This window comes from Erinaceus europaeus, chromosome 4 (genome assembly GCF_950295315.1).
Source record: "Erinaceus europaeus chromosome 4, mEriEur2.1, whole genome shotgun sequence".
Lineage (NCBI taxonomy): Eukaryota > Metazoa > Chordata > Mammalia > Eulipotyphla > Erinaceidae > Erinaceus > Erinaceus europaeus.
Genome location: NC_080165.1, coordinates 87,180,839 through 87,206,556, shown reverse-complemented (window position 1 = coordinate 87,206,556; position 25,718 = coordinate 87,180,839). Strand labels below are relative to the sequence as shown.

The 25,718-nt window shown below is 35.8% G+C and overlaps 1 protein-coding gene across 1 annotated transcript in view; it reads right to left on the bottom strand.

The window, feature by feature from the left end:
• Positions 1–337: 337 nt before the first annotated feature.
• The window catches only part of COL21A1 (collagen type XXI alpha 1 chain), a 185,797-nt gene continuing 160,416 nt past the window's right edge, over positions 338–25,718 (bottom strand). Inside the window, exons 21-30 of the mRNA XM_060190825.1 lie at positions 25,521–25,574; positions 24,091–24,162; positions 21,611–21,646; positions 19,105–19,149; positions 7,878–7,910; positions 6,968–7,114; positions 6,824–6,878; positions 5,352–5,552; positions 3,130–3,207; positions 338–1,585 (exon numbers count right to left, since the gene is read on the bottom strand). Of these exons, the coding sequence (XP_060046808.1) occupies positions 1,398–1,585; positions 3,130–3,207; positions 5,352–5,552; positions 6,824–6,878; positions 6,968–7,114; positions 7,878–7,910; positions 19,105–19,149; positions 21,611–21,646; positions 24,091–24,162; positions 25,521–25,574 (909 nt within the window). The 3' untranslated portion in view covers positions 338–1,397. The remainder of the gene's footprint in view (positions 1,586–3,129; positions 3,208–5,351; positions 5,553–6,823; positions 6,879–6,967; positions 7,115–7,877; positions 7,911–19,104; positions 19,150–21,610; positions 21,647–24,090; positions 24,163–25,520; positions 25,575–25,718) is intronic.

Here is a 25,718-nt window from a genome sequence, read left to right as displayed (position 1 = left end):
GAGTGATTCCTGGGCCAGGAAGCAGGTGATGGCATGTATTTAGATAAGTAGTACATTAAATGAATTTCTAGATACTTATTTCAGATGAATTACTTAAGAATAAATAGGGAAATTGTGACTCAACAGGTAGATTTCATACTTTGTAAACCATATACCTCAGGTTTAATCCCTACCATCATATATGGTCAGATTATTGGAATCTTTCTTTCTCTTGTTAGTAAGCCAATATTTGAAAAGTAATAGTATAAATTATTTAATAAATCATGTCCACTGAATACAATGACAATGTGATATGGAAGTCTTCAATTAAGAGTTAGGAGTTAAAAAAAGGCAGCAATTAAACTGTACAACACTTTATTGTACTTTGAATGTTAAGCATGTAACAAAATTTTAGAGCATAAGAGTGAGATATCTCAAACTATGTTCTTTATAAAAGCATTAGGTACAGTACACAAGGAATGTTCAGAAAATTTCAAAAAATGCTAAAAATATCAGGACATACCAGGATCTGTGGGGTTATCTTTCCTTTCAACTAGAGTATTTGTTCCTATTAACTTCACTACAATGAAAGGCAACATATATGAACATATGCATATATGTGAAATCGAAAATGAAGGCATATAACAAATATTCCAACTAGTCAGCAAGTATGGGAAAACATCTTTTAGTATTTCTAAACTTGTATTCTCTTTAAACATATTGACTGGCAATAATGAGATGTTTCTAATATGTTTTTAATGTTATCATTCCCAATGTAATCCATATTCTATCTTGGCAAAATCACTAGTCAAAATTGTGAATTTTCAAAGGAAATGAGATACAATCTTATTCAGAGGTGATATTCAAAACTTTCAACATCCTATTACCCCACCCAGTAAGTACAGATACAAACGTGAATGACTGGTAGGGCAAGATGATCTCTCACAGCTGAGTATCATCTCTAATCTTATTTCCAATGACCATATATATGTCTTGGTTAATGTAGAAGCATGAAATATGAAACATGAAATTCACATAGACATGAACTTGAACTTAGATAGTCTACTGCATGGAAGATGAATGTGAAATACTTCACAGTGACTAAAATCGACTGGTTTATAGGCAATGGTGATTTTTTTTCTTCTTCTGCTAATCAGTTTTGTTTAAAATAAATGAATTCCTAAGAAACCCTTGAGACTTAGTTAATGCTACTAATCTAAAGGCTCCAAATCACTAAGAAGTCTTTAAAATCAGTATCGATGACCTTTTATGTATTTTTTCCTTACAGAAAAAAATAATAAAAACTCCGAGGTACTTTAGTTTCTTTTCAAGGGATGACTGTTGGTTATCTTCCTGAGATACAAAAAACCACAAAAGAAAAGCACCATGCCTAGGTTGCTGAATGAGGCATCAGACTCTTAATAGTTTGGTCCTTTTCTAAACGGATCTCTTCCAACAATTACACTAAAACATAGTGAAGGATCACAGATGCCAGGAGAGCCTGGTTGTCCTTGGATCCCAGGCTTCCCATGATTTCCATCTTTACCAGGGAGACCTGGGTCTCCTCGGGGACCTTCTTTGCTTATTCCAGGAGGGCCTTCTGGACCTAAGAAATAAACACAGAACATACAAATAGAGAAGTGTGGTTTTCTATGGTGAAATAGTTGATTCTATAAACAGTGTAAAAAGTACTCCTTTAAAATCTTTATATATCTACACTAATGGTAAATCAAGGGAGATTCTCTTGCTAATTCAATGTGTTTTTAATTTTGAAAAGAACCATCCAAAAAGAAAAAAAAATGTTTTCTTGTAAAGTTAGGTTACTTTAATATAGTAAGCATCCTACTTATTAAAACACAGAGTAAACTTTCTGGGTTTTCCAAATTTATTCCTTTCTTTAAGCATATATCTTGCCAATATTATTATAAATTAGCAAGTGATATATATGTTGGGGAAAATGTATAATTAGGCCAGCTTTATGCCACAAAAAGTTAATATTGAACTAATCAATTTTCATTGAATTTAAGGGCAGAAAACGTGTAAAATTTAGAAAACTGTAAAGAATGAATCACCTGTAAGTTTGGCTGCAGAACCAACTACTCACCATCTTTAGTATTTTTAATAATGAGTAATAATGGAACTCCAGTATACACAAAATACTAGTTGTCATATCTAAATGTATTTTCATTGTCATAGTATAGTAATGACCAATACACATAAGTCTTAGAGTACTAACTTGCCCAGTATAGTTTAGTTCAATTAACATGCTTAAAGCAGGGGGTCTTGTGTTTGAATATTCTCATTTTAAAGTTGCTGAGGTGACTCAAGTTGCTCGGGAGGTTAATTAGTGGATAAAACAATGCGCTGGCAAGCATAAAGTCAAGAGTTTGATACTTTGCATCACAAGTGTAATGCAGAGTAGTGCTCTGGTTCTCTCTCTCACACTAATAATAATAAATTACTTAAAAAATGAAGTTGATGACGAGATAATAAAAAGCAAAATATTCATGTTTTAGGATAGATCATAGTGGTTAGAGATATTTTCTATTACTAATACCTCCTGAAACAATTATGGACAAATATTTATTAGGAACTTAATTAAAGTTGTAGGCAATTAATAGATATTAGGCTAAATGATAAACTAATCATTAATGGTTCATGAAAAGAGAGGAATCTGAAACAAATAAAAAACTAGTAGTAGGGTGGTAGCACAACAGGTTACGTGCACGTGGCGCAAAGCACAAGGACTGGCGTAGGGATCCCAGTTCGAGCCCCCAGGTCCCCATCTGTAGGGGAGTTGCTTCACAGGCAGTGAAGCAGGTCTGTAGATGTCTTTCTCTCCCCCTCTCTGTCTTCCCCTCCCCTCTCCATGTCTCTGTCCTATCTAACAACGATGACATCATCCACAACAACAATAATAACTACAACAACAATGAAAAACAAGGGCAACAAAAAGGGAAAATAAATATAAAAAAATAAAAGTAAATCATTTCACTTTAAAAAAATTGTAGTAGATGGCAACATACTGAATATGAGCAACTCAAAGGAGGAAAAAAACTGTCCTGATTTCAAATTACTGTACACAGATTTTTGGTGACTCTTGTAGAGCGAATTGTGCAGCAATACTTATGAGCATATACCTGTTCTTACCTGGGGGACCAGGTGGACCTTGTTCTCCAGGGTACCCAAACCCTTGGTTACCTTTGGCCCCATTTCTTCCTGGTAGGCCTGCAGAATGTCAAACATAGAAATAAATTTACTTTACCCTTAAGGGCACAACCCCTTACGTATCTTAAAAGGTGTGAATACATATATTGAATTAAAAATGCATATTTTGGTGTATTGAACCAAAGTAAAAAACTCCGGGGTGGGGAGGGAGAGTTCAGCTCCTGAAATATGATGGCAGAGGAACTAGTGGGAGTTGTATTGTTATGTGGAAATGTTATGCATGTACAAAATACTGTATTTTACTATCTACTACAAACCATTAATCCCCAAATAAAGAAATTTTTTAAATGCATATTTTTAAAAATAGATTGCCACCTATTCACTATTACTAATGGGGAGATTTTTTGAAGCAATTTTTTCCTAAAATTTGTAAAATCACTAAGAGATGTAATTGTCATTTAATATTATGAAAAGAAAATGGTTTAAGATTAATCCTCTCTGCTAAAGATAGTTGTACTTTCATCAATCTTTAATTTAATTTTTTTATTTATAAAAAGGAAACATTGACCAAACCTTAGGATAAGAGGGGTACAACTTCACACAATTCCCATCTGAAGTAGAACTAGATAGTCTCATGTGTTAGGAAAAGTTTTTTTTTAATTTTTTTAAATTTATTTTAAAAAGGAGACATTAACAAAACCATAGGATAAGAGGGGTACAACTCCACACAATTCTCACCACCAGATCTCCATATCCCATTCCCTCCCCTGATAACTTTCCTATGCTTTAACCCTCTGGGAGTATGGACCCAAGGTCATTGTGGGATGCAGAGGATGGAAGGTCTGGCTTCTGTAATTGCTTCCCCGCTGAACATGGGCGTTGACTGGTTGATCCATACTCCCAGCGTGCCTCTCTCTTTCCCTAGTGGGGAAGGGCTCTGGGGAAGCAGAACTCTAGGACACATTGCGTGGGGTTGTACTTCCATCAATTTTTTTTAATTTAATTTTTATTTATCACTTTTTGATGGAAATTTAGATCGGTCACATATAAGACAGCATATAAAAATAGAAGATCAGCCATCATTTCACACAAAAATCAAAACGAAAAGAGAGATCAGTTCTGAGAAAATATGGTCATAAGGCATATTTTTTCCTAAAAAAAATTCTTTAGTAAAAATTGACATTGCCAAAGTATGGAAATTATGTCTATAATTTTTAGTTAAATACCTCCCTAGACGCACATAAAATTTCTAAGTGTACTGTCAAAACTTTCAAATTAGCAATATCATGTTTTGTAAATTCAACTTTACTCTAATGCTCTTTGACTCAATTGACAAATAGATTTATAAAAGAATTTTACATGGTGACATCATATGCTTTTCAAGAAACTTTAATATTGAAAGGATGAAGTTTCTGTATTTCACTGATTTTAACTATAGAAACTTTGTAAAACTAAGAAAAGGATGAAAACTATAAATCATTTGTAGTTTGGCTCCCAGAAGCAGCTACTTAGAATTTTTAAGACTTCTAATCAGATATAATTTTATAGTTGAGATTTATGTGGGAGCAGTATTTTGATGTAGCATCCAATCATTAGCATTTTCAAGTGCCTTCTTTATAGCCACCATTTTATTTGACTGGATAATGAATATCTTGTTTTTTGTTTATTTGTTTGTTTTTTTATATATTCCCAGTGGTGAAACATTTCAAGAAATTAAAATCTAATGTATTTACACAGAAAACATTTCTGGTATAAGAAAATCTTAATCAGGGTTCAGGCGGTGGCGCACCTGGTTGAGAACACATGTTACAATGTACAAGAACCTAGATTCATGAGTTGGAGCTCCTGGTTCCCACTGGCAGTGGAAAAGCTTTCTGAGTGGTGAAACAGTGTTGCACTCTCTCCCTCTCTTACACTCCCTTCCCTCTTGATTTCTGGCTGTCCCTATCCAATAAGTAAATACATATAATAAAAAAGAACATCTTGTTTATAGTAAGTAACAGAATTTTGGTTTTTTAAAGAACAAATACGAAAGTACAAATAGAATGCATAAAAATTTTCAATTTCATTTACAAAACATAGATGAACTCTTGCTTATTAGATATGTAATAAATGCACATCCCATAATACATATGAACAATACATATAGAACAACACAAAATACTTTTTTGTTGTCCATTTAATTATTTGCATAAATCAAGTACCTTTTAATCCTCTGGCCCCTGGGCGTCCAGGAGCACCCATTAATCCAGGAACACCATCTCTTCCTGGTGCACCAGGCAGTCCCCGGGGACCTTCTGGGCCTATGGGACCAGGTGGCCCAGGAATACCAGGGGAACCTTGTTGAGACCGGCAACGATCACAATTTTCAATTCTTCCGCTCTGAAGTAAGACTGGTAGCTGGGCTTAAAAACAAAGCATTCCCACATTTTATGTTTAAATAGTGAGTGCGAGTTAGTATTTCTACCTTAGTTTTTTCTAATTTTAAAAAATTTATTTATTTTCCGTTTTTTGTTGCCCTTTTTTTTGTTTTTGTTGTTGTTGATGTCATCATTGTTAGGACAGAGAGAAATGGAGGGAGGAAGGGAAGACAGAGAGGGGGAGAGAAAGACACTTGCAGATGGGCTTCACTACCTGTGAAGCAACTACCCTGCAGGTGGGGACCCAGGGGCTCTAACCTGGACGCGGGTCCTTGTGCCTCGTGCCACGTGACAACCTTAGTTATTAATGTAAAGATACATACCCTTGGGAGTTGGGTGGTAGTGCAGAGGGTTAAGCACACATGGCGCAAAGCACAAGGACCCGCAGAAGGATCCGGGTTCGAGCCCCTGGCTCCCCACCTGCAGGGCAGTCGCTTTACAGGCGGTGAAGCAGTTCTGCAGATATCTATCTTTCTTCCACCCCCTCTCTCTTCCCCTCCTCTCTCCATTTCTCTCTGTCCTATCCAACAACAATGACAACAATAACAGTAACAATAAATATAAACAACAAGGGCAACAGAAGGGAAAAAATGGCCTCCAGGAGCAGTGGATTCGAAGTGCAGGCACAGAGCCCCAGCAATAACCCTGGAGGTAAAAAAAAAAAAATACACACTCTTGGATAATACATTCACACCTAGGGAGTTACAGATATAATCAATACTATGGACAACTTTTTTCTTTTCCTTTTTTATTTTTATTTTTATTTTTTTTCAGTATTATAGAAACTATTCAAAATGGGAGGGAAGTGAAAATGCCCCCAGCCATATCTATGAATTAGGTTATGAAAGCTGTGTTCGAAAGTAAAGTTTAATTAATGGCTAAATAATGAAAAATTACTTGATGTGAAAGATCACAAAAGAGGGCTAGAGAGATAACTCGATAGAGTAAATGAGCCTATTTAATACCTCACCCTCATGCATGGATGAAACTCTGTTTAATGCACGTCCCTCCACCACAAACCCACATAAACTGTGGCACAGTACTCTTCTCTCTTGTTTGCACACCCACACAATAATTATAATATGTAATTTTCATTTTATAAAACTATTTCATTAAAAATACTCATCTAGAAAAATAAAAACAGGCTCATAGAAGTTCTATATTTTCTTCATCTTACACCTTCCATCAATTCTACCAAACAACTGTACAACTTTATAATTTGGAATGTGTTTCTAAAAACTATGATTGAGACTTACCCCGTAATACATCAGTGCAAACTTGTCGGATAAACTGCTCTGAAAATTCTCTTCCCTGCATCAAATTATTAATTATTATAACAAGTTCATATCAATTTTTTTAAAAAAATGGAAAAATAACTACGAAGGAAGTAGAATACATACAGGCTTCCCATCTAATCCAGGGGGGCCCTGAGGACCTGTTTCCCCAGGTTGGCCCTGGGGGCCCACAGGTCCCATCAGACCATCCAACCCAGAATCTCCTTTTGGTCCAACAGCACCTCTGAGCCCAGGTTCTCCCTTTTCACCTCTCTAGAAACAAAAGAAATATTTAAGAGCCACTTAAATAGTTCGGTAAGTACATCATGTGTAGGTAAGTTATATGGGAAACCACTGGAAAAGAGTGTCATTGATCAGTAGAGAAATTTCTCAACCTATTAAGCTGACATTTTTCAAATCCATCCAACCCTACACAATTATTTTTAAAAATTTTTTATTATCTTTATTTATTCATTGGATAGAGACCGTTAAAAATCTAGAGGGAAGGGAGGGGTAGAGAGGGTGAGAGACGAGAGACAACTGCAGCACTGCTTCACCACTTGTGAAGCTTTGCCCCTGCAGGTGGGGACTGGGGGCTCGAACCCAGGTCCTTACACATTGTAACTTGTGTGCTCAACTAGGTGTGCCAACACCCAGCCCCCCTACACATTTATTGTGTGGGAAATATACATAGTGCCATAAGTATAACAAAGAATATCATACAGCCCTATTTTCAAGGAAATAGAATTCTAGAGACAAACACAGAAACATAATATTATTCAATAAAAAGTATGTAAAGATATTCAGCCACCTATAAATCTAAAAGAAGCAATAATATTTACAAATACATAAAATTTTATACACAAATACATAACATTTTATGCCAAATTCAACAAAACCATATGTTCTGAAAATTACTACTTAGTAAACACTGAAGAATATGAAACACATTTTTTTGTTTGTGATGTCAATAGCTAGATTTATAAAATTAAAATTATATAGACTAAAGAGGAGAATAAAAAATGAATAAACATACCTCTCCTTTTGAACCATGAAGACCTTGAATTCCCTTTGAAAATTAATGGGAAATTTTACAATAAATGAACAAGCTACAGTCTAGTAAGGTGTTAAATACATTTATCACATATTTAATTAAACTTTAATTTTATATGAAAAAAATGATAGAAGTAGTGACAATAACACTCATTAAGAGAGCTTTTCTGCTTAATGGTGAATAATGACAACATTCTAACCTAATAATATAAAAATATTGATAAAGGGACTGGATGGTGGAACACCATCTGGGTTAACACCAATTGGGTTAAGCACACATGTTACCATGTGTAAGATCTTAGGTTCAAGGCCCTGTTTCCCATGGGGTTGTGGGGGGGAGAGCAGGACACTTCATGATCAGTGAAGTTGGTCTGTAGGTGTTTCTCTTTCTCCCTCCCTCCCTATCTCCCTCTCCCATCCTCTCTCAATTTCTCTCTGTCCTATCAAAAAAAAAAAAAGCCACCAGAAGCAGTAGATTAAAAACCGTATATAAAACATATATTTCATTCTTAGATATGAATATTTCCATATGTTATGGGTCAGATATGTAGGTTACTATAGATTATACCTGATTTACATATTAGTTTTAATTCAAATATATTATTTTATTTTTCAAAAGTCTTAAACCAGATAAGATAAGGTATATATTATTCTGTGACAGAGTATTCTGTTTTTCCAATTTTATGTTCTTGAAGTAAATTTTGACTGAATAATACTGATGAGTAAGTAAAACATATTATGAAAAGTAATTAGCAGAAAAGAAAAATCTGCCCTATGCTTAAACTATTATTTCTGGAAATTTAGACATTTAGAGAATGAATGTAATATATAAAAGATGATTTTTTTCATCTATGGAGTTCATTCACCATTATAATCACTAGATCTGAGTAGCTCTTAGTTATTTTTAATACATCTTTTTCACATATTCATTACAGTGACATAGGAGGGAAAAGAATCTGAGGGAAAGCATTAAAATATTTTTAAAATCCATTGTAGACTCAGGTTCTAAAATTATCTAATATCTGTTCAGGACAAGAAGTATAATTTTCACATGCATAGGCAGGATCTTATTATTCAACTTTAAAATGAAAAATTGATGTTTTGTAATTCATTATGAAACTTAGAGTATAACATTTCACACAATGATGTCTGAGTATGTATTTTGGTTTATTTTCAGTTTCACTAAACAAGAATATCCAAACTGAGTAAAGAGAAAAAAATAGGTAAACCCAGTGTATACAACAGAGAAAGATTCTCAAAATGTGAATGCTAAATTTTTGTTTTTCTACAAAAAAACGTATTAGTAAGTTAAACACTCTCTGTAAATCTATCCTTTAACTTAAGGGTGATTTCTGAAGAAATGCAGGAGTGATTCTCATCAGACATATTCCTAAAACTGGAATACAGTATAAAGGGGCATATAAATAGTAAGGTGGAACTGAAAACATCTGTCATCTGAGAATCCACGAAGATGACTTCTCTAACAAATATTCTCTTGAACTCCCTCAACAACTTGAAGACAAAAATATTAAACACATGCAGCACTTGGGATGACAGGTAACTAAGATTTTGTTTACATAAAGAATATGAGATGGATATCCAGCTGCTAAAAAGCAGCAGTTGCTTAGGTCCCTGGGTATTCTGTATAGGCTCAGTTCCTGGTAATGGGAAATGGGGTTTCCAGCAAGTAAAGAGTTGAAACTTGCAAGGGAACCCACGTCCTGCCTCAAGGGAAAAGACTTGTTATTTTCCTGGAGAACTCAGGAAAAAAAAAAGTTATGGGAACTTTAGGAAGAATAGCATCTATAAACCAGGAAGATGGCTAGGTTGTGAGCTCAAATTCCAAAGAAAATACCTTTCTTTGGGAGAACTACTGTAATGATTTTTGGTAAAATGTCTGGGTTAAAGAAGCTGAAAGACAGAAGGACTAAAGAAGACCTTTCCACGAGAACAACAGTTCTTACATAGTGTGTAGTAAAAGTAGAGAAACTGAGCAGATTAGTCTCAGTTGCTGGAAAAGAAAGAGAAAGTAGATCTGAGTGAAGTAGGTTGATTTAAGTTATCCTCCCATCCAATCAAGAACACTAAAATTAAAATATATATTTTTAGTGAATACAATTGTATGCAAGCAAACTCAACCCATTTTCTTCTTGGCTTCTTTTGCTTTTATTGTTAGTTTCCAAATTCTCAACATCTCAATATTTTTTCCAACTATTATTATTTATTTACTACAGAAAGACAGGCAGAAATTAAGAGGAAGGGGGGTGATAGAGAGGGATGGAGGCATAAAGACACCTGCAGCCCTGCTTCAACACCTGCAAAGCTTTCTCCCTGCAGGTGGGGGCCATGGGCTCAAACCTGGGTCCTAGTGCATTGTAACTAGTGCAATCAGGTGGCCCCACAACATCTTAATATTTAGCACACATCCTGAACCTTTTTCAGACAACCTCTGAGCTAAATGCTTCTCCTCCCCTTGGAGACATAACTGCACAGTTTAGTCTCCATATCTCTAGGGTATAACCTTTACCTCCTGAACTGGTATGATTACCAAATCACTGTACTGTCTCAATCTCCTTTTTAAAAGAGCTTTATTTATTTATTTATTTATTTATTTATGTATTGGCTACAAACAAAGAGCTATTGAGATGGAGAGAGAAGATAAAAGTGAGAGATACCGAAGAGGTTCCTGGAAGATGGCAGACTGAGAAGCTTCTAGTGGCTTGAGCTCTGACCACATCTCCTGGAAACGGTAGGATTTTCTGCCTTTAGTAGGCCAGTCAATAAGGGGTCCTAGTGGTGACACCAAGGAGGTGACTATAACTTAATTTGGGTTAAAAAATAGAATAGAAAAAAAGGGAGAAAATTTTTTCTTTTAAATTATTAATCCCAAAGCACACCTCCTCCTGCTTGCCCCCCCCCCATAACCAGTCCCTGTGAAACCAATTCCTAGCAGGCTCCCCAGCTGAGCTTCTTTCCTAACCAAGATTCCTGTCCCACCAGGGAGTATCATTCATTATAAGTCTATTCCCTTCTGAAACCTCTGGCCTTTTTTCTTTCTAAGTAGCCACCCCACCACCCCACCCCGCATAGCTAATAAAATAATTAAAAATAAATAAATAAAAAACTCTTTCCTTTCACCGCTCTTTTATAACTGTTCTTTTTCTTATCTTTTTCTTTTTTTTCTCTCTCTTTTTTTTTCTTTTTCTCATTCTTGTCATCTTTTCTTCCTTAATCCTACAGCTTCCAAAGACACAGGCCCCATCCCCAACACCACCAAACAGTGTGCTTTCACTCAATTCACTGATACACATTTGGGAATTATTTGGGGGAAGAATTCTGACTCAGACTGGAATCTCACTGCGAGTATCTCTGCTCAACTTCCCTTCCTACTTTAGCTACCCCTAGAATATACAGTGGATAGTAGATTTGCATAACTGTCTATTCCTGCTATACTTGTCTAGTCCCCAGGTCTTTTTTTTACATTTTTTTTTCTTTCTTAACAATCAGCTGCCTCTGATCATGAGGTTTGAGGTAATCTGGGACAGGGTTTTTTTTTTTTACCCTGCTCTATTCTATTATTAATATTATATACAGGCATATATCTCCCCCCCCTTTAGGTTGATCAGAATTAACTCTTAGAGTATCTTTCATTGCTAGGTTAGTGGGCATCTTATCTATTGTGGGAGGCACTTGTCTCGTTACTCCTACCTCCTCTACAGACTCTCCCCTCCCTCCTCCTCCTAGCTAATTAAAAAAATTAAATTAAATTAAATTAAAAATAAAGTAATCAAAAAAACCTTTCCTTTCACTGCTCTTTAATTAAAGCTCTTTTTCTTATCTTTTTTCTCTCTCTTGTCCCTTTTTTCTTTTTTTTTAATCTTGTCATACACTTCCTTCCTTCTTCTTTGCCTTTCTGAATTTGTGAATTACTTTGCGGAAGAAATCAGACTCAGAGTGGACTCTCTATGTGTGTATCTCTGCTCTGCTTCCCTTTCCCCTCTTGTTATCCCTAGAATATACAGTGGATAGTAGATTCGCATAACTGTCTATTCTTGCTATCCTTTCTTTCTTTTCTCTTTCTTCTTCATTGGGATTTGGTTACTATTTTTTCACGGACTGGAGACATTGTTTGGCTAAATAGTAGTGATTAAACTGCTTCAATACTTGCTTCAGTTGCTACTGTAATTCCTGAGGTTGTAGAGTGCAATTGTCATAAAGGTATTTAGTACAGTGGTGCTTGTACTCAAGACACAACAACTGAGGAACAAGAGAGCATAAAAAAAGAAACACATAAATCAAGAAATGGGTAGATTGAAAACAAATAAAACTGCTACTCCAATGAATGAAGACAAGAGGCCAGAAGAAACTACAAATCAGCCAGAAGTAACCATAGAAAGAAAAGTATGCAAGCAATAATAAACTTATGAATCAGAAATGAAAACAACATTGGAGGAAAGGAATGGCAGTATTAGGGAAATGACAGATGAGACCCCCCCAAGGAAAATACTGATTATCTTGAGGCAATTAGAGAACTGAAAGCTGAAATAGATGTAATGAAGAAAGAAGTGAAGGGAAGGGAAAGCAGACTAACAGAAGCAGAAAACAGAATTAGTCAGACAGAGGATGAGTTAGAGAAAACTAAGAAAGAGGTGAAAGAGCTCAAAAAGAGAATGAGAAACACTGAAAACAACAACAGAGACATATGGGATGATCTCAAAAGAAGTAACATTCGTATAATTGGCCTGCCAGAGGAAGAAAGAGAGGAAGGGGAAGCAAACATTCTAGAGGAAATAATAGAATAAAACTTCCCAGACATGAATAATAGAAAGGACATCAAGATTCAAGAGGCCCAGAGAGTACCAAACAGAATCAATCCAGACCTGAAGACACCAAGACACATCATAGTCACAATGAAAAGGAGTAAGGATAAAGAAAGGATTCTAAAGGCTGCAAGAGAGAAACAAAAAGTCACATACAAGGGAAAACCCATAAGATTATCTGCAGACTTCTCCACTCAAACTCTAAAAGCCAGAAGAGAATGGCAAGACATCTATCGAGCCCTGAATGAAAAAGGATAATATATCCTGCTAGACCTTATTCAAACTAGATGGAGGTATCAAAACCTTCTTAGACAAACAACAGTTAAAGGAGGCAACCATCACCAAACCAGCCCTGAAAGAGGTACTAAAACACCTCTTATAAACAAGAACAAGACTATAATACTTGCAATATATCAGAACAAACAAAAAAATTTTTTTGAACAATGGCACTACAATACATTAAATCCATAATATCAATAAATGTCAATGGCTTAAACTCACCCATCAAAAGGCACAGAGTGGGGGGGATGGATCAGAAAACATAACCCAACCATATGCTGCTTGCAAGAATCCCATCTGTCACAACAAGATATACACAGACTTAAAATGAAAGGATGGAAAACTATCATACAGGCTAACAGACCACAAAAAAGGGCAGGAACAGCCATTCTCATCTCAGACATAATAGATTTTAAATTAAATAAAGTAACAAAAGATAGGCAAGGACATTACATAATGATTAGAGGATCAATCAGCCAAGAAGACTTAACAATTATTAAGATCTATGCACCCAATGAGGGACCATCTAAATACGTCAAGCACTTACTTAAAGAATTTCAAAAATACATCAATAGTAATACAATAATAGTGGGAGACTTCGATACCCCACTCTCACACTTAGACAGATCAACAAAGCAGAGAACAAACAAAAATACAAAAGAATTGAATGAAGAGATTGACAGACTAGACCTCTTGGACATTTTCAGACTCCACTCCAAAAAAGGGGAATACACCTTCTTTTCAAATCCACATAACACATACTCAAGGATAGAAGACATGTTAGGCCACAAAGATAGCATCAATAAAATCAAGAGCATAGAAATCATCCCAAATATCTTCTCAGACCACAGTGGAGTAAAACTAACATTTAACAACAAACAGAAAATTATTAAAAGACACAGAATTTGGAAACTAAACAACATACTCCTTAAGAACCACTGGGTCAGAGACTCACTCAAGCAGGAAATTCAAATGTTCCTGGAAACTAATGAAAATGAAGACACAACCTATCAAAATATTTTGGTCACAGCTAAAGCAGTACTGAGAGGGAAACTTATAGCCATACAATCACATATTAAACAACAAGAAGAAGCTCAAATGAATGACCTTACTGCACACCTCAAGGACTTAGAGGAAGAGGAACAAAGGAACCCTAAAGCAACCAGAAGGACAGAAATCACTAAAAGTAGAGAAGAAATAAACATGATCTAAAATAAAAGAACCATACAAAAGATCAATGATGCCAAATGTTGGTTCTTTGAAAGATTAAACAAAATTGACAAACCCCTAGCCAGACTCACCAAACAAAAAAGAGAGAAGACTCAAATTAATAGAATTGTAAACAATGCAGGAGATATCACAACTGACACCACAGAAATCCAGAGAATCCTGCGAAACTTCTATAAAGAACTATAAGCCACCAAGCTAGAGAATCTGGAAGAAATGGAACAATTCCTAGAAGCATATTCCCTTCCAAAACTAAACCAATGAACTACAAAATCTAAATGCACCAATCACAGACAAAGAAATTGAAACCGTTATTAAGAATCTCCCAAACAACAAAAGTCCTGGACCAGATGGCTTCACAAATGAATTCTACAAAACTTTCAGGAAACAGTTAGTACCCATACTTCTTAAGATTGAAGAAACAGGAATACTCCCTTCCACCTTCTATGAAGCCAACATCACCCTGATACCAAAAGCTGATAGGGACAGAACAAAAAAGGAAAACTACAGACCAATATCTCTGATGAACATAGATGCCAAAATATTAAACAAGATCTTGGCCAACCAGATACAGCAACATATCAAAAAGATTGTTCATCACGACCAAGTGGGATTCATCCCAGGAATGCAAGGCTGGTTCAACATCCATAAGTGAATCAATGTCATTCACCACATCAATAAAAGCAAAGCCAAAAACCACATGATTATCTCAATAGATGCAGAGAAAGCCTTTGACAAGATCCAACACCCATTCATGCTCAAAACTCTACAAAAAATGGGAATAGATGGGAAATTCCTCAAGATAGTGGAGTCTATATATAGCAAACCTACAGCCAACATCATACTCAGTGGACAGAAGTTGAAAGCATTCCCCCTCAGATCGGGGATTAGACAGGGCTGTCCACTGTCACCATTACTCTTCAACATAGTATTGGAAGTTCTTGCCATAGCAATCAGGCAAGAGAAAGAAATCAAAGGGATACAGATTGGAAGGGAAGAAGTCAAGCTCTCACTATTTGCAGATGATATGATAGTATACATAGTAAAACCTAAAGAACCCAGCAGAAAACTACTGGAAGTTATTAGACAATATAGCAAGGTATCAGGCTACAAAATCAATGTACAGAAATCAGTGGCATTTCTTTATGCAAACACTAAATCTGAAGAAGAAGACATCCAGAAATCACTCCCATTTACTGTTTCAGCAAAATCAATCAAATACCTAGGAAATAAAGTTGACCAAAGAAGTGAAAGACTTGTCTGCTGAAAAGTATGATTCGCTACTCATGGAAATAGAAACTGATACCAAGAAATGGAAAGATATCCCATGTTCATGGATTGGAAGAATAAATATCATCAAAATGAATATTCTCCCATATACAAATTTAATGCAATACCCATCAGATTTCTACCAAGCTTCATTAAGAGAATAGACAAACACTACAATCATTTATCTGGACCTGAAAACACCTAGAATTGCCAAAACCATCTTGAGGAAAAGAAACAGAAATGGAGGCATCACACTCCCAGACCTTAAACTATATTATAAAGCCATCATCATCAAAACAGCATGGTACTGGAACAAAGGCTAGACATGGACCTTCCATATGATCCAGTAATTCCTCTCCTGGGGTTATACCCCAAGGACTCCATAACACCCAATGAAAAAGAGGTGTGTGCTCCTATGTTCATAGCATCACAATTCATAATAGCTAAAACCTGGAAGCAACCCAGGTGCCCAATAACAGATGAGTGGCTGAGAAAGCTGTGGTCTATATACACAATGGAATACTATGCAGCTATCAAGAACAATGAACCCACCTTCTCTGACCCATCTTGGACAGAGCTAGAAGGAATTATGTTAAGTGAGCTAAGTCAGAAAGATAAAGATGAGTATGGGATGATCCCACTCATCAACAGAAGTTGACTAAGAAGATCTGAAAGGGAAACTCAAAGCAGGACCTGACCAAATTGTAAGTAGGGCACCAAAGTAGAAACCCTGTGGTGAGGGGTAGACATGCAGCTTCCTGGGCCAGTGGGGGGGGTGGGAGTGGCTGGGAGGGATGGGTCACAGTCTTTTGGTGGTGGGAATGGTGTTTATGTACACTCATAGTAAAATGTAGTCATATAAATCACTAGTTAATTAATATGAGGGGGAAAATTAATTGTATGTCTCGAAGTTTTTTAAAACACTGACTGAATCTTTTTAATATATAGGCTGTGTAATTGATATGCGGACTCTCTCAAAAGGCTAAACCAAATAGATCAGAAGCAACCAATAGCACAGCTATAACCAAGATACTGGGTACTGTACAGCAAACCCTAACAAAAGGACTTTTCAAAGTTAACCCAATTACCAAATAATGTGATGATAACATTAACTATCCATTGTCTTTTTGAGCCCTAAGATAGCAGGAACCTCACATCTCCACTATAGAGCCTCTACTTCCCCCAGTCCTGGAACCCTTGGATAGGGTCCACTTTCCTGTATCCCTCTCCCTATCCATATCAAATAATATTGCATCTGCCGATCACAACCTAATCAACGCAACGATTGCCACCTGAACATGCTTCACTTCCGACTGTGTCCAGAGACTTCATGTGTGGAATGACAACCCTTCAGCTTCATTACTCCGGTGAGACCTTTCCTTTCATAGTATCCTCTAATTCCATCTCACGTGGTTCACTTTCTAACAAAGTCCCCAAACCTAGATATACACCAGTTTCTGTTTGAGAGAGCATATGTTCACACGTATCCGTAAACTACTGCAAAATATATACCTGAAAGCAGAAGTACACTAGAGCTTGCAGTGAGTATCCCCCTAATACTTCCTTTCCACTATTCCAAGATTTGGGTCCATGATTGCTCAACAATTTGTTTGGCTTTGTATGTTAACTCTCTTTTCAGTCACCAGGTTCTAGATGTCATCAGGTTGCCGGCCAGGCTTCCCTGGACTGAAGACCCCACCAATGTGTCCTGGAGCTCCGCTTCCCCAGAGACCCCCCCTCTAGGGAAAGAGAGAGGCAGACTGGGAGTATGGACCGACCACTCAACGCCCGTGTCCAGTGGGGAAGCAATTACAGAAGCCAGACCTTCTACCTTCTACAACCCACAATTACCCTGGGTCCATGCTCACAGAGGGATACAGAGTAGGTAAGCTATCGGGGTCGGGGTGGGAAATGGAGATGGGTGGTGGGAATTGTGTGGAGTGGTACCCCTCCTACCCTATGGTTTTGTTAATCCTTTCTTAAATAAAAAATAAAATAAAATAAAATAAGTAAAAAAAAAGTGAGTGATACCTACAGCACTGCTTCACTGCTTATGAAGCTCCCCCCTGCAGGTGGGAGCTAGAGGCTTGAATCTGGGCCCTTATGTATGGTAACATGTGCATTCAACTCGGTGGGATAGCAAACAGATCCTGAGTGTTTATATTGTTTACATATGAAAGAGACTGAACACATGGGAAGACCCATATATTTAGCTTGCCCTTTCAATTCAGACTACTCTGAAAATGAACTCAATGCTCTTAATTACAGAGATTACAGGAACAAACATGCTACTTAAATACTAATAATTTTCCCTTGTATTGCCCTTTTTATTGTTGTTGTGGTTATTATTATTCTTATAGTTGATGTCATTGTTGCTGGGTAGGACAGAGAGAAATGGAGAGAGAAGGTGAAGACAAAGAGGGGAAGAGAGAGACAGACACCTGCAGACCTGCTTCACCACTTGTGAAGATATTCCCCTGAATATGGAGAGCCAGGGGCTTGAACCAGGAACCTTACGCCGGTCCTTGCGCTTCGCACTTGTATGCTTAACCCACTGTGCTACTAATAACTTTTATTCTTTCTGTTGTGATTTTTTTCTACATTGACTGAAATTAGCCATTTGGCAGCATCACTAATAGGGTGGATTTAGTCAAGAAAGAAGCAAAACAATCATGGTATTTATCTGTTCCTAATACTGTCCCTAAGGAACCACTGTATTGGATCTATAGTAACTTATGTTACTGAACAAAAAAAAGTGTACAATCTCCCTACATATGCCTCAGCTAGTCAAATTTCAAGAACAAAATCAGGTTAATTAATCAGTAAGTTAGAAATATTGCTATTGGGACCAGGAGGTGGCACACCAGGTTAAGTCCAACAACAAATGAGTGGCTGAGAAAGTTGATATATATATTACTAAGCTATGAAAAACAATGAGTTCACCTTCTTCACCTTATCTTTGAAGGAGCTTGAAAGAATCATATTAAGTGAGATAAGCCAGAAAGAGAAGGATGAATATGGGATGATCTCACTCATAGAAGTTGAGAAATAAGAACAGAGAGGAAAAACAAGCAGAACCTGGACTAGATTTAATGTATTGCACAAAGGACTCTGGGGTGGGGGGAGGTTCAGGGTCTGGTGCAAGATAGTGGAGGAGGACCTAGGTGGCAGGTTAATGTTTTGCAAAAACTGATAAATTTTAGACATGTACCAACAACTGTATTTACTGTTGACTGTAAACCATTAACCCCCCAATAAGACTTTAAAAAAAGAAAATAATAATAATAAATATTTTAAATGTTTAACATATGGATTGATAATCAGTATGAGAAAATGAAACTATGAAATAAAAAAGTAAAGCAAACCCTTATCACTACTTAGAATGTTCATCCTTGACATTTAAAATACACATTAATACATTATACATTAATGTATTAATACATTATACATAATATAAATTATATATACATTGTACATTATATACAATATACATTATACATAATACATTATGTACATTATACATAATACATTATACATCTCCACACACCATTTTTACTTGTAAGTGACCCTCTCTCATTAGTGTCAAGTCATATACATCATTAAAGAACAAAATACCTGTTGCCCTGGAGTCCCTTGTCTTCCATTTTCTCCCTTCTGACCCTTTAAATTTTAAGAAGAATTATTAGTTTGCATATGTATGATGCGATCATATAAGCAACTCAACTTAGTATAAAGTTATTCTATAGTCCAGAAGAAATACAATAAAACAGTGATGCATAGTGTGAGATGGGGAAGTTCTTTTTCATAAGAAAACACAAGTAACTTTTTTCTTTATTTATTGGATAGAGACAGTCAAAAATCAAGAGGGAAGGGAGTGATAGAGAGGAACAGAGACAGAGAGACACCTGCAACACTGCTATACTACTCGCAAAGCTTTCCCCCTGCAGGTGGGGACTGGGGGCTCGATCCAGAGTCCTTGTGCATTGTAACGTGTGCTCAACCAGGTGCACCACCACCCAGCCCTCAGAAGAAAACACAAGTGAAGAGAAAGTCACTTTAGTCTTATTATTAACATTGATGGAGACAAAGACGAAATTACTAACTTAAAAAAAAAAAAGGGACACAGTCCTTCGGTGGTGGGAATGATGTTGATATACACTCCTATTAACTTATATTTTCATAAATTAAAAAAATGAAAAAATGTAAGTAATTTAGAAAGCTGAAGATCTTCTACTAAGTCACAATAACAATATAAAAATAATATAAAAGTCCAATGGATGTGAATGCTTTATTAATTTCCACAGTATAATTTTGTTATGCTAACTATACATATGTGATTACAAAAAGACCTCTTTAAAAGAAAACTACTAATAAAGCTGTAACATAAATATATCTTAGACAGAATCAGAATATAGTAGAGAAAAACTGATAAAGACAGAGTACACCTGTTCATTCAATATGTATTTCTAGATATATACCATGTTGAAGTTACTGTGCTAGACTTCATAGCATCTCGGTGTTTGATGAGATAATTAGCAGTTTTAGAGAAGTAATGCCTAGATAATATAACCAAGTCTGAGTAAATCACTATACAGTGATTAATTTACATATATAATAAATCTCCTATATCTAGTAAGCAGTAGTATTGACTTATTAGCTGGCATATAAGGAAACAATTAGGTGTTTTGTTGCCTTTGAGTTGCTTACTGTCTGATGGAAAAGACAAACAAAAATAATAATAATAATATTCTCCAACAAGAATACAATGTCAAGCTGAACATCTATGATTAATGATATTGAAACATAGAAAGGGGTAGCTTGACAGAGTTAGGGATCTAGAACAGATACTCAAACTTCACTCCCAATTTCAAAATTAGGGGGAAAACAACATTTAAACATCTCCAATTACAAAATGGAAAAAACATAGCTGAGACTACAGCTTTAGCAGAATTTGACTACGCTGTTACTTTGGTGCTTAAAATTCCTTTCAGTCTCCAGAATTACAGAATTTTCTTATCATTTTAAGATTATTGTACCAAGCAAACTTACAACCATCATAAAATTATGACTTGGACACTAGACTTGTAATTTATGATTTAAAAGCTCTTATGTTTCTAAAATTTAAGAGACTGAAAGATCATATTTGATCAATGTATATAAGTGATTATTAGTAATATCTTATTGGAAAAAAATTACTAGGCCACAATTGTAGGCAAAATTGTCCTTGTCTCCCATAATAACATCATGTTTTTTTCTCTCTATTGCTAAGGTTCCTTCTGAATTACAATTCTCCTTCCATTTTTATAGTTGGTATAATGTTTTCCTACTAGTTTAATTTGTTCCATGTGGCATTTCAACATTTGAAATTTATATGCTATAAATGTATGAATTAATAGATATCAGAAGTTAGTGATAAAACTTGTCTTTATACTTTTGAAATATTTGAATGCCAAGCCTTCTATAATAGTGAAGTAGTGAAGAATGTTATGATTATATTTTATTCTTTCTGAAAAGTTTTAGAATAAAAGAAAAAAGCTGAGATTTAGCAATTACATATTTATGCTGAAACAAAAAAAGTTCTGGAAAAGCAATATAAGAATGAAAAACAGGAGGGTCAGTGAAAAAATTATGCAGAGTTTGCACCTACCTACCTGAATAAGACACCTGCATTGCCATGCATAGGACCACATTCAAGCCTTGCACCCACTGGCCTGGAGAAAGCTTCATTGCTATGGAGCCTTTCCCTCTCTCCCTCCCCCATCTATCTCTATCTAAAAAACAGTCAATTCAGAACTGTGAAGACTAAGTGAAAACAAAAGTAAGAGAATTGAAAAGGGGCCCATGATACAGTTAGTTCAGTGGTAGAGAACATGTTTAACATATATCAAGCCCCAGAGTCAATCCTGGATAAAATCAAATAAATTGAAAAGGATACATAGGCTCAGGGAGATAGTGTCTTTGTTTTTCATGCCTGAGACACCAGAGATACCCAGTTCAATTACTAGAACCACACCATAAGTCTGAGATGTACAGTGTTCTGGTTAAAAAAAAACAACAAAAAAACAAACAAAAAAAAAACCCTCTCATTTTATTGGTGCCCACACTAAAGTTAGCAACTTACCTGAATGCCTTTTTCACCTTGAATTCCTTTGTCTCCCTGCAAAAAGGAAACTTAATACATATCAAAAGGATATTTAACATCTTGTCAAGTCAGCATGTTTCTTCATCAAAGAAGACTGTATCATCTCATCCAATCTCTTAATTAGATAGAAAAGCCCTCTCCAACACAGCATTTAGGAAGAGACTAGAACCACATATATAAATAATACATATTTTTAAATGAATACTTCACTATGCTCTTGTATTTGAATGGAACTTCTATTGTAAATAGTACTTTGGCAGGAGGATGAAAATCTATGATGATCATAAGCTAAGGTTAAACAAATAATAGTTTAATTTGACAAGTGTTTTATGAAATCAAAATAAAATCTTCCATTAAACTAGTAGCAGCCACAAATTTATAGGAAACAATGAAGCTAAACATAATGTTGCCTGGACACTTTAGAAAACACATGCTTAATGTGAACTGTATTTGGAAAATTCATATTCCATAATATGTTTCATAAACTTTCTCAGCCAGAAGGAACATGACAAGCCAGTTAGCTCAATGTGATCTTTCTTAATGTTAATGAACCTGCAGATAAGGAAAATGGAATACTCATCAATGTTGGGGGGGGCAATTTCCAAATTTCCTTTTTACCTTATATGTTCTAACTATACACAAAGTATAGTGTTTTTATTTACACAAGAATTAAAAATACAATAGTAATGTTTTTAAAATTAAGATTTTATTGATTTTTCCATGGGATTACAGTGCTACGTAAATAGCAAAGTACAGCTTTTCTTTTTAAGTGGCAAGCTTCTAACAAGGAATGTACCAATTTCCAAATAAATATTTAGAGTAGACTTACTTAATAGTCAATGAAGACCTCACAATAAGTGTAGAAGGGTCATTCCTTTCTCAGCAAAAGATGCCTACTGCTTAGTGACCATAATGGTCACAATAAAACAATGACCAAGTAGATATTACATGAAGGATTGAAGAAGAAACTGGAGGCCTAGATGGTTAAGTACATGTGACCATGTACAAGGACTGAGTTTAAACCCCTGGTCCCCACCTACAGGGGGAAAGCTTCACAAGCAGTGAAGCACTGCTACAGGAGTCTTTGTCTCTCTGTCTCTCTCCTTCCCTCCCTACCTTTGTCTCTCTCTCTCTCTCTCTCTCTCTCTCTCTCTCCCTATTTACTCCCTCCCTTCTCAATTTCTCTGTCCTATCAAATTAAATAGATGAAGTTAAAAATCTTTTTTAAAAAAATAGAAAATTGAACTGGTAGAAAAACTATAACAGCACTAATATGAAAATGAAAACACGACGTACCCATTTCAAAAGTCAGCATATTTACTACTAAAAGAATGTACACATTTACAAAGGCATGAACTTCTTCCACAAATGGACAATCATTGGATGTTGCTTAAAACATCCACATAAATAATAACATTTAAATGGTTCTTTATCAAAATGGGATGGAGAGAAAGATAGAAAGCATTAGATCCACTGTGGTCTTAGTTTATCAAAAAGTTTTATAGGTTTTCCCACTATCCGATAGTAGAACTTCCTATTTGGTATGATTTAGTATGACTAAATACTACTTTCAGATAACTATGAGTATATGTGATTTGGGGTTAAATTTCACGAACAAGTTTTAAATGAACGTCTATGTAGTGTAATTGTTTCATAGATAGGAACTCTGTGGCTAAGCAGTCTTGGTCTATTTTTTTTGCCCAAGTTTTGGCAGAGTACCTGATATTGAATACTTTGACAAAAAATTCTTGACATATCTGGATTGACTGAACATCAACTGAATTTATAGGATACTTAGTTTTATATTTTACTTTCTAATCTGCTTGCTGCTTTCTTCAAATAGAAGACCTTTCTTTTCTTTCTTTCTTTTTCTATTTAAAAAAATTCTTTGTTGCTATAAATAGAGGAAAAAGAGAAAGACAAAAGATACCTGCAGCACTGCTCCATTATTAGTGACCCATTATCCCCTGATGCAGGAGGAGCCCAGGTACTTAAACCTGGGTATCTGCACATGGTAATGTATGAGCACTACAGAGTGCATTACTCCACAGTACATGTGAGTAGAATATGTTCAGTAGAGTACACATATTACCATGTGCAAATACCCAGGTGTAAGTACCTTAGCCCCACCTGTAAGAGTGAGGTAATTTCACAAATAGTGGAGCAGTGTTGCAGGTGTCTCTTTCTCTTCCTCTCTATCCTCTATTTCTATCAAAAAAAGAAAGAAAAGAGAAAGAAAGGTCATTGTTAGCAGTGGAGTCATTGCAGGCAAAGAGCTGCAGTGATAAGCCTGGAAGCAAAAAATAAAAAAGTGAAAATAAAAATAATTTCTACTCACACCACATATATACTCTTTCTCATTAACAGTCTCATAGGTTTTATTATGCTACTTTCACAAAAGAAAACTTACATGTTAATAGCTGTTTGCAAATGAATTCTATCTTCTTAAAAAGGCATACCTTTAGTCCTTGAATCCCAGGCAAACCCAGGTATCCTGGCTCACCTGGGGGGCCTACTGCTCCTTTATCTCCCTAGAAAAAATAGAAAATATATACAGATCACAGATCCATTATGATAAACAGCACTAATTTTTTTCTTTCTCTATTTCCCTCCTTTTTTAATTTGATAAGACAGAGAAAATTTGAAGCAGAAAAAGGGAATTAAGGAGGAAGAGAGACACCTGAAGTACTGCTTTACTTTTGCTGAAACCTCCCCCCTGCATTTGGGCACTGGGGGCTTGAACCCAGGTCCTTGTGCACGATAATGTGTGGTACTCAACCATGTGGCCACTGTACAGCCCCAGCAACACTGTTTTCCATCTTTACATGCACCATAAATTTGAAATTAAACTTTGGGAAAACTATGATAATTATTAGAGGGAGTAGTGAGGGAAAGTGGGGAGATAGAAAAAGGGGCAACGACACTGAAACTGTGGTGATGTTTATAGTGAGTCACATACATGTGCAGGTGCGAAACTATATTCCAAGATTTTAAAATATTAAAAATCTGTTCTAAGTCAATGAATAAAAAGTCATGAAAAATAAAGCTGTGGTAACCAAAAAGTTTATGGGTATTTACACACTAACATTAAAGTCCCATTAATCAGAAATGACTGGCATTACTTGTGTGAGCCACACTATCCTATTTTTGGCTATTTAAGTGTGTACCACTCTGAAAATGTTGACCCAAGGAGTTGTCTTAACAGTGATACTATATCGAACACTTGAGCGTACAACTTATACCATTACTAGAAAATTCAAGGCAACTATATTACATGTTTTTTGTTTGTTTTGTTTTGCTTTTGCCTCCAATCACTGGGGTTAGGCACTGGCAGTATGAAGACACCACTTCTGGTGGTCTTTTTATTTTTTTCACTAGGACAGAGAAATTGAGAGGGTGGAGGGTAGAGAGAAGGAAAGAAAGACAGACACCTGCAAACTTGTTTCACTGCTTGTGAAGCAACATTCCTGCAAGTGGGGAGCCGGGGACTCAGACTGGGATTCTTCACGTGTCCTTGCGCTTCGTACTATGTGCGCTTAACACAGTGTGCTACCGCCCAACCTCTGTATTCATGTTTTTATTACCCCAACTGTAATAGTATCAAAAATACAGAAATGAAACCCTGCTTTGAACAACTTCTTCATTTACCTTAATTCTGTATTATAAGTAACTTTCTTTCTTCTTCCTCCTCCTCCTCCTCTTCTTCTTCTCCTTCTTCTTCTTCTTCTCCTCCTCTCTCTCTCTCTCTCTCTCTCTCTCTCTATATATATATATATATATATATATATATATGCTTATGATAAATGGATACAAAATTTTTATCTCACCAAATAATGAGGAACACTGATAATTCTCTGAAAACATTCCCAAATGCACCAAATCACAATACCTTAAGCCCATGAGCCCCAGGCATCCCTTGGTGTCCAGGTTCACCTTTATTTCCCTGTCAATGCATCAAATCCAATTAAATAAAAAAATCAGTTTGATATATAATAAAGACATTTATGTATATACATTTTAAATATTTTTTTACATTTCAACTTTCTAATGATTTTAAATATGAAGTCTGTATGTTAAGAAACACTCT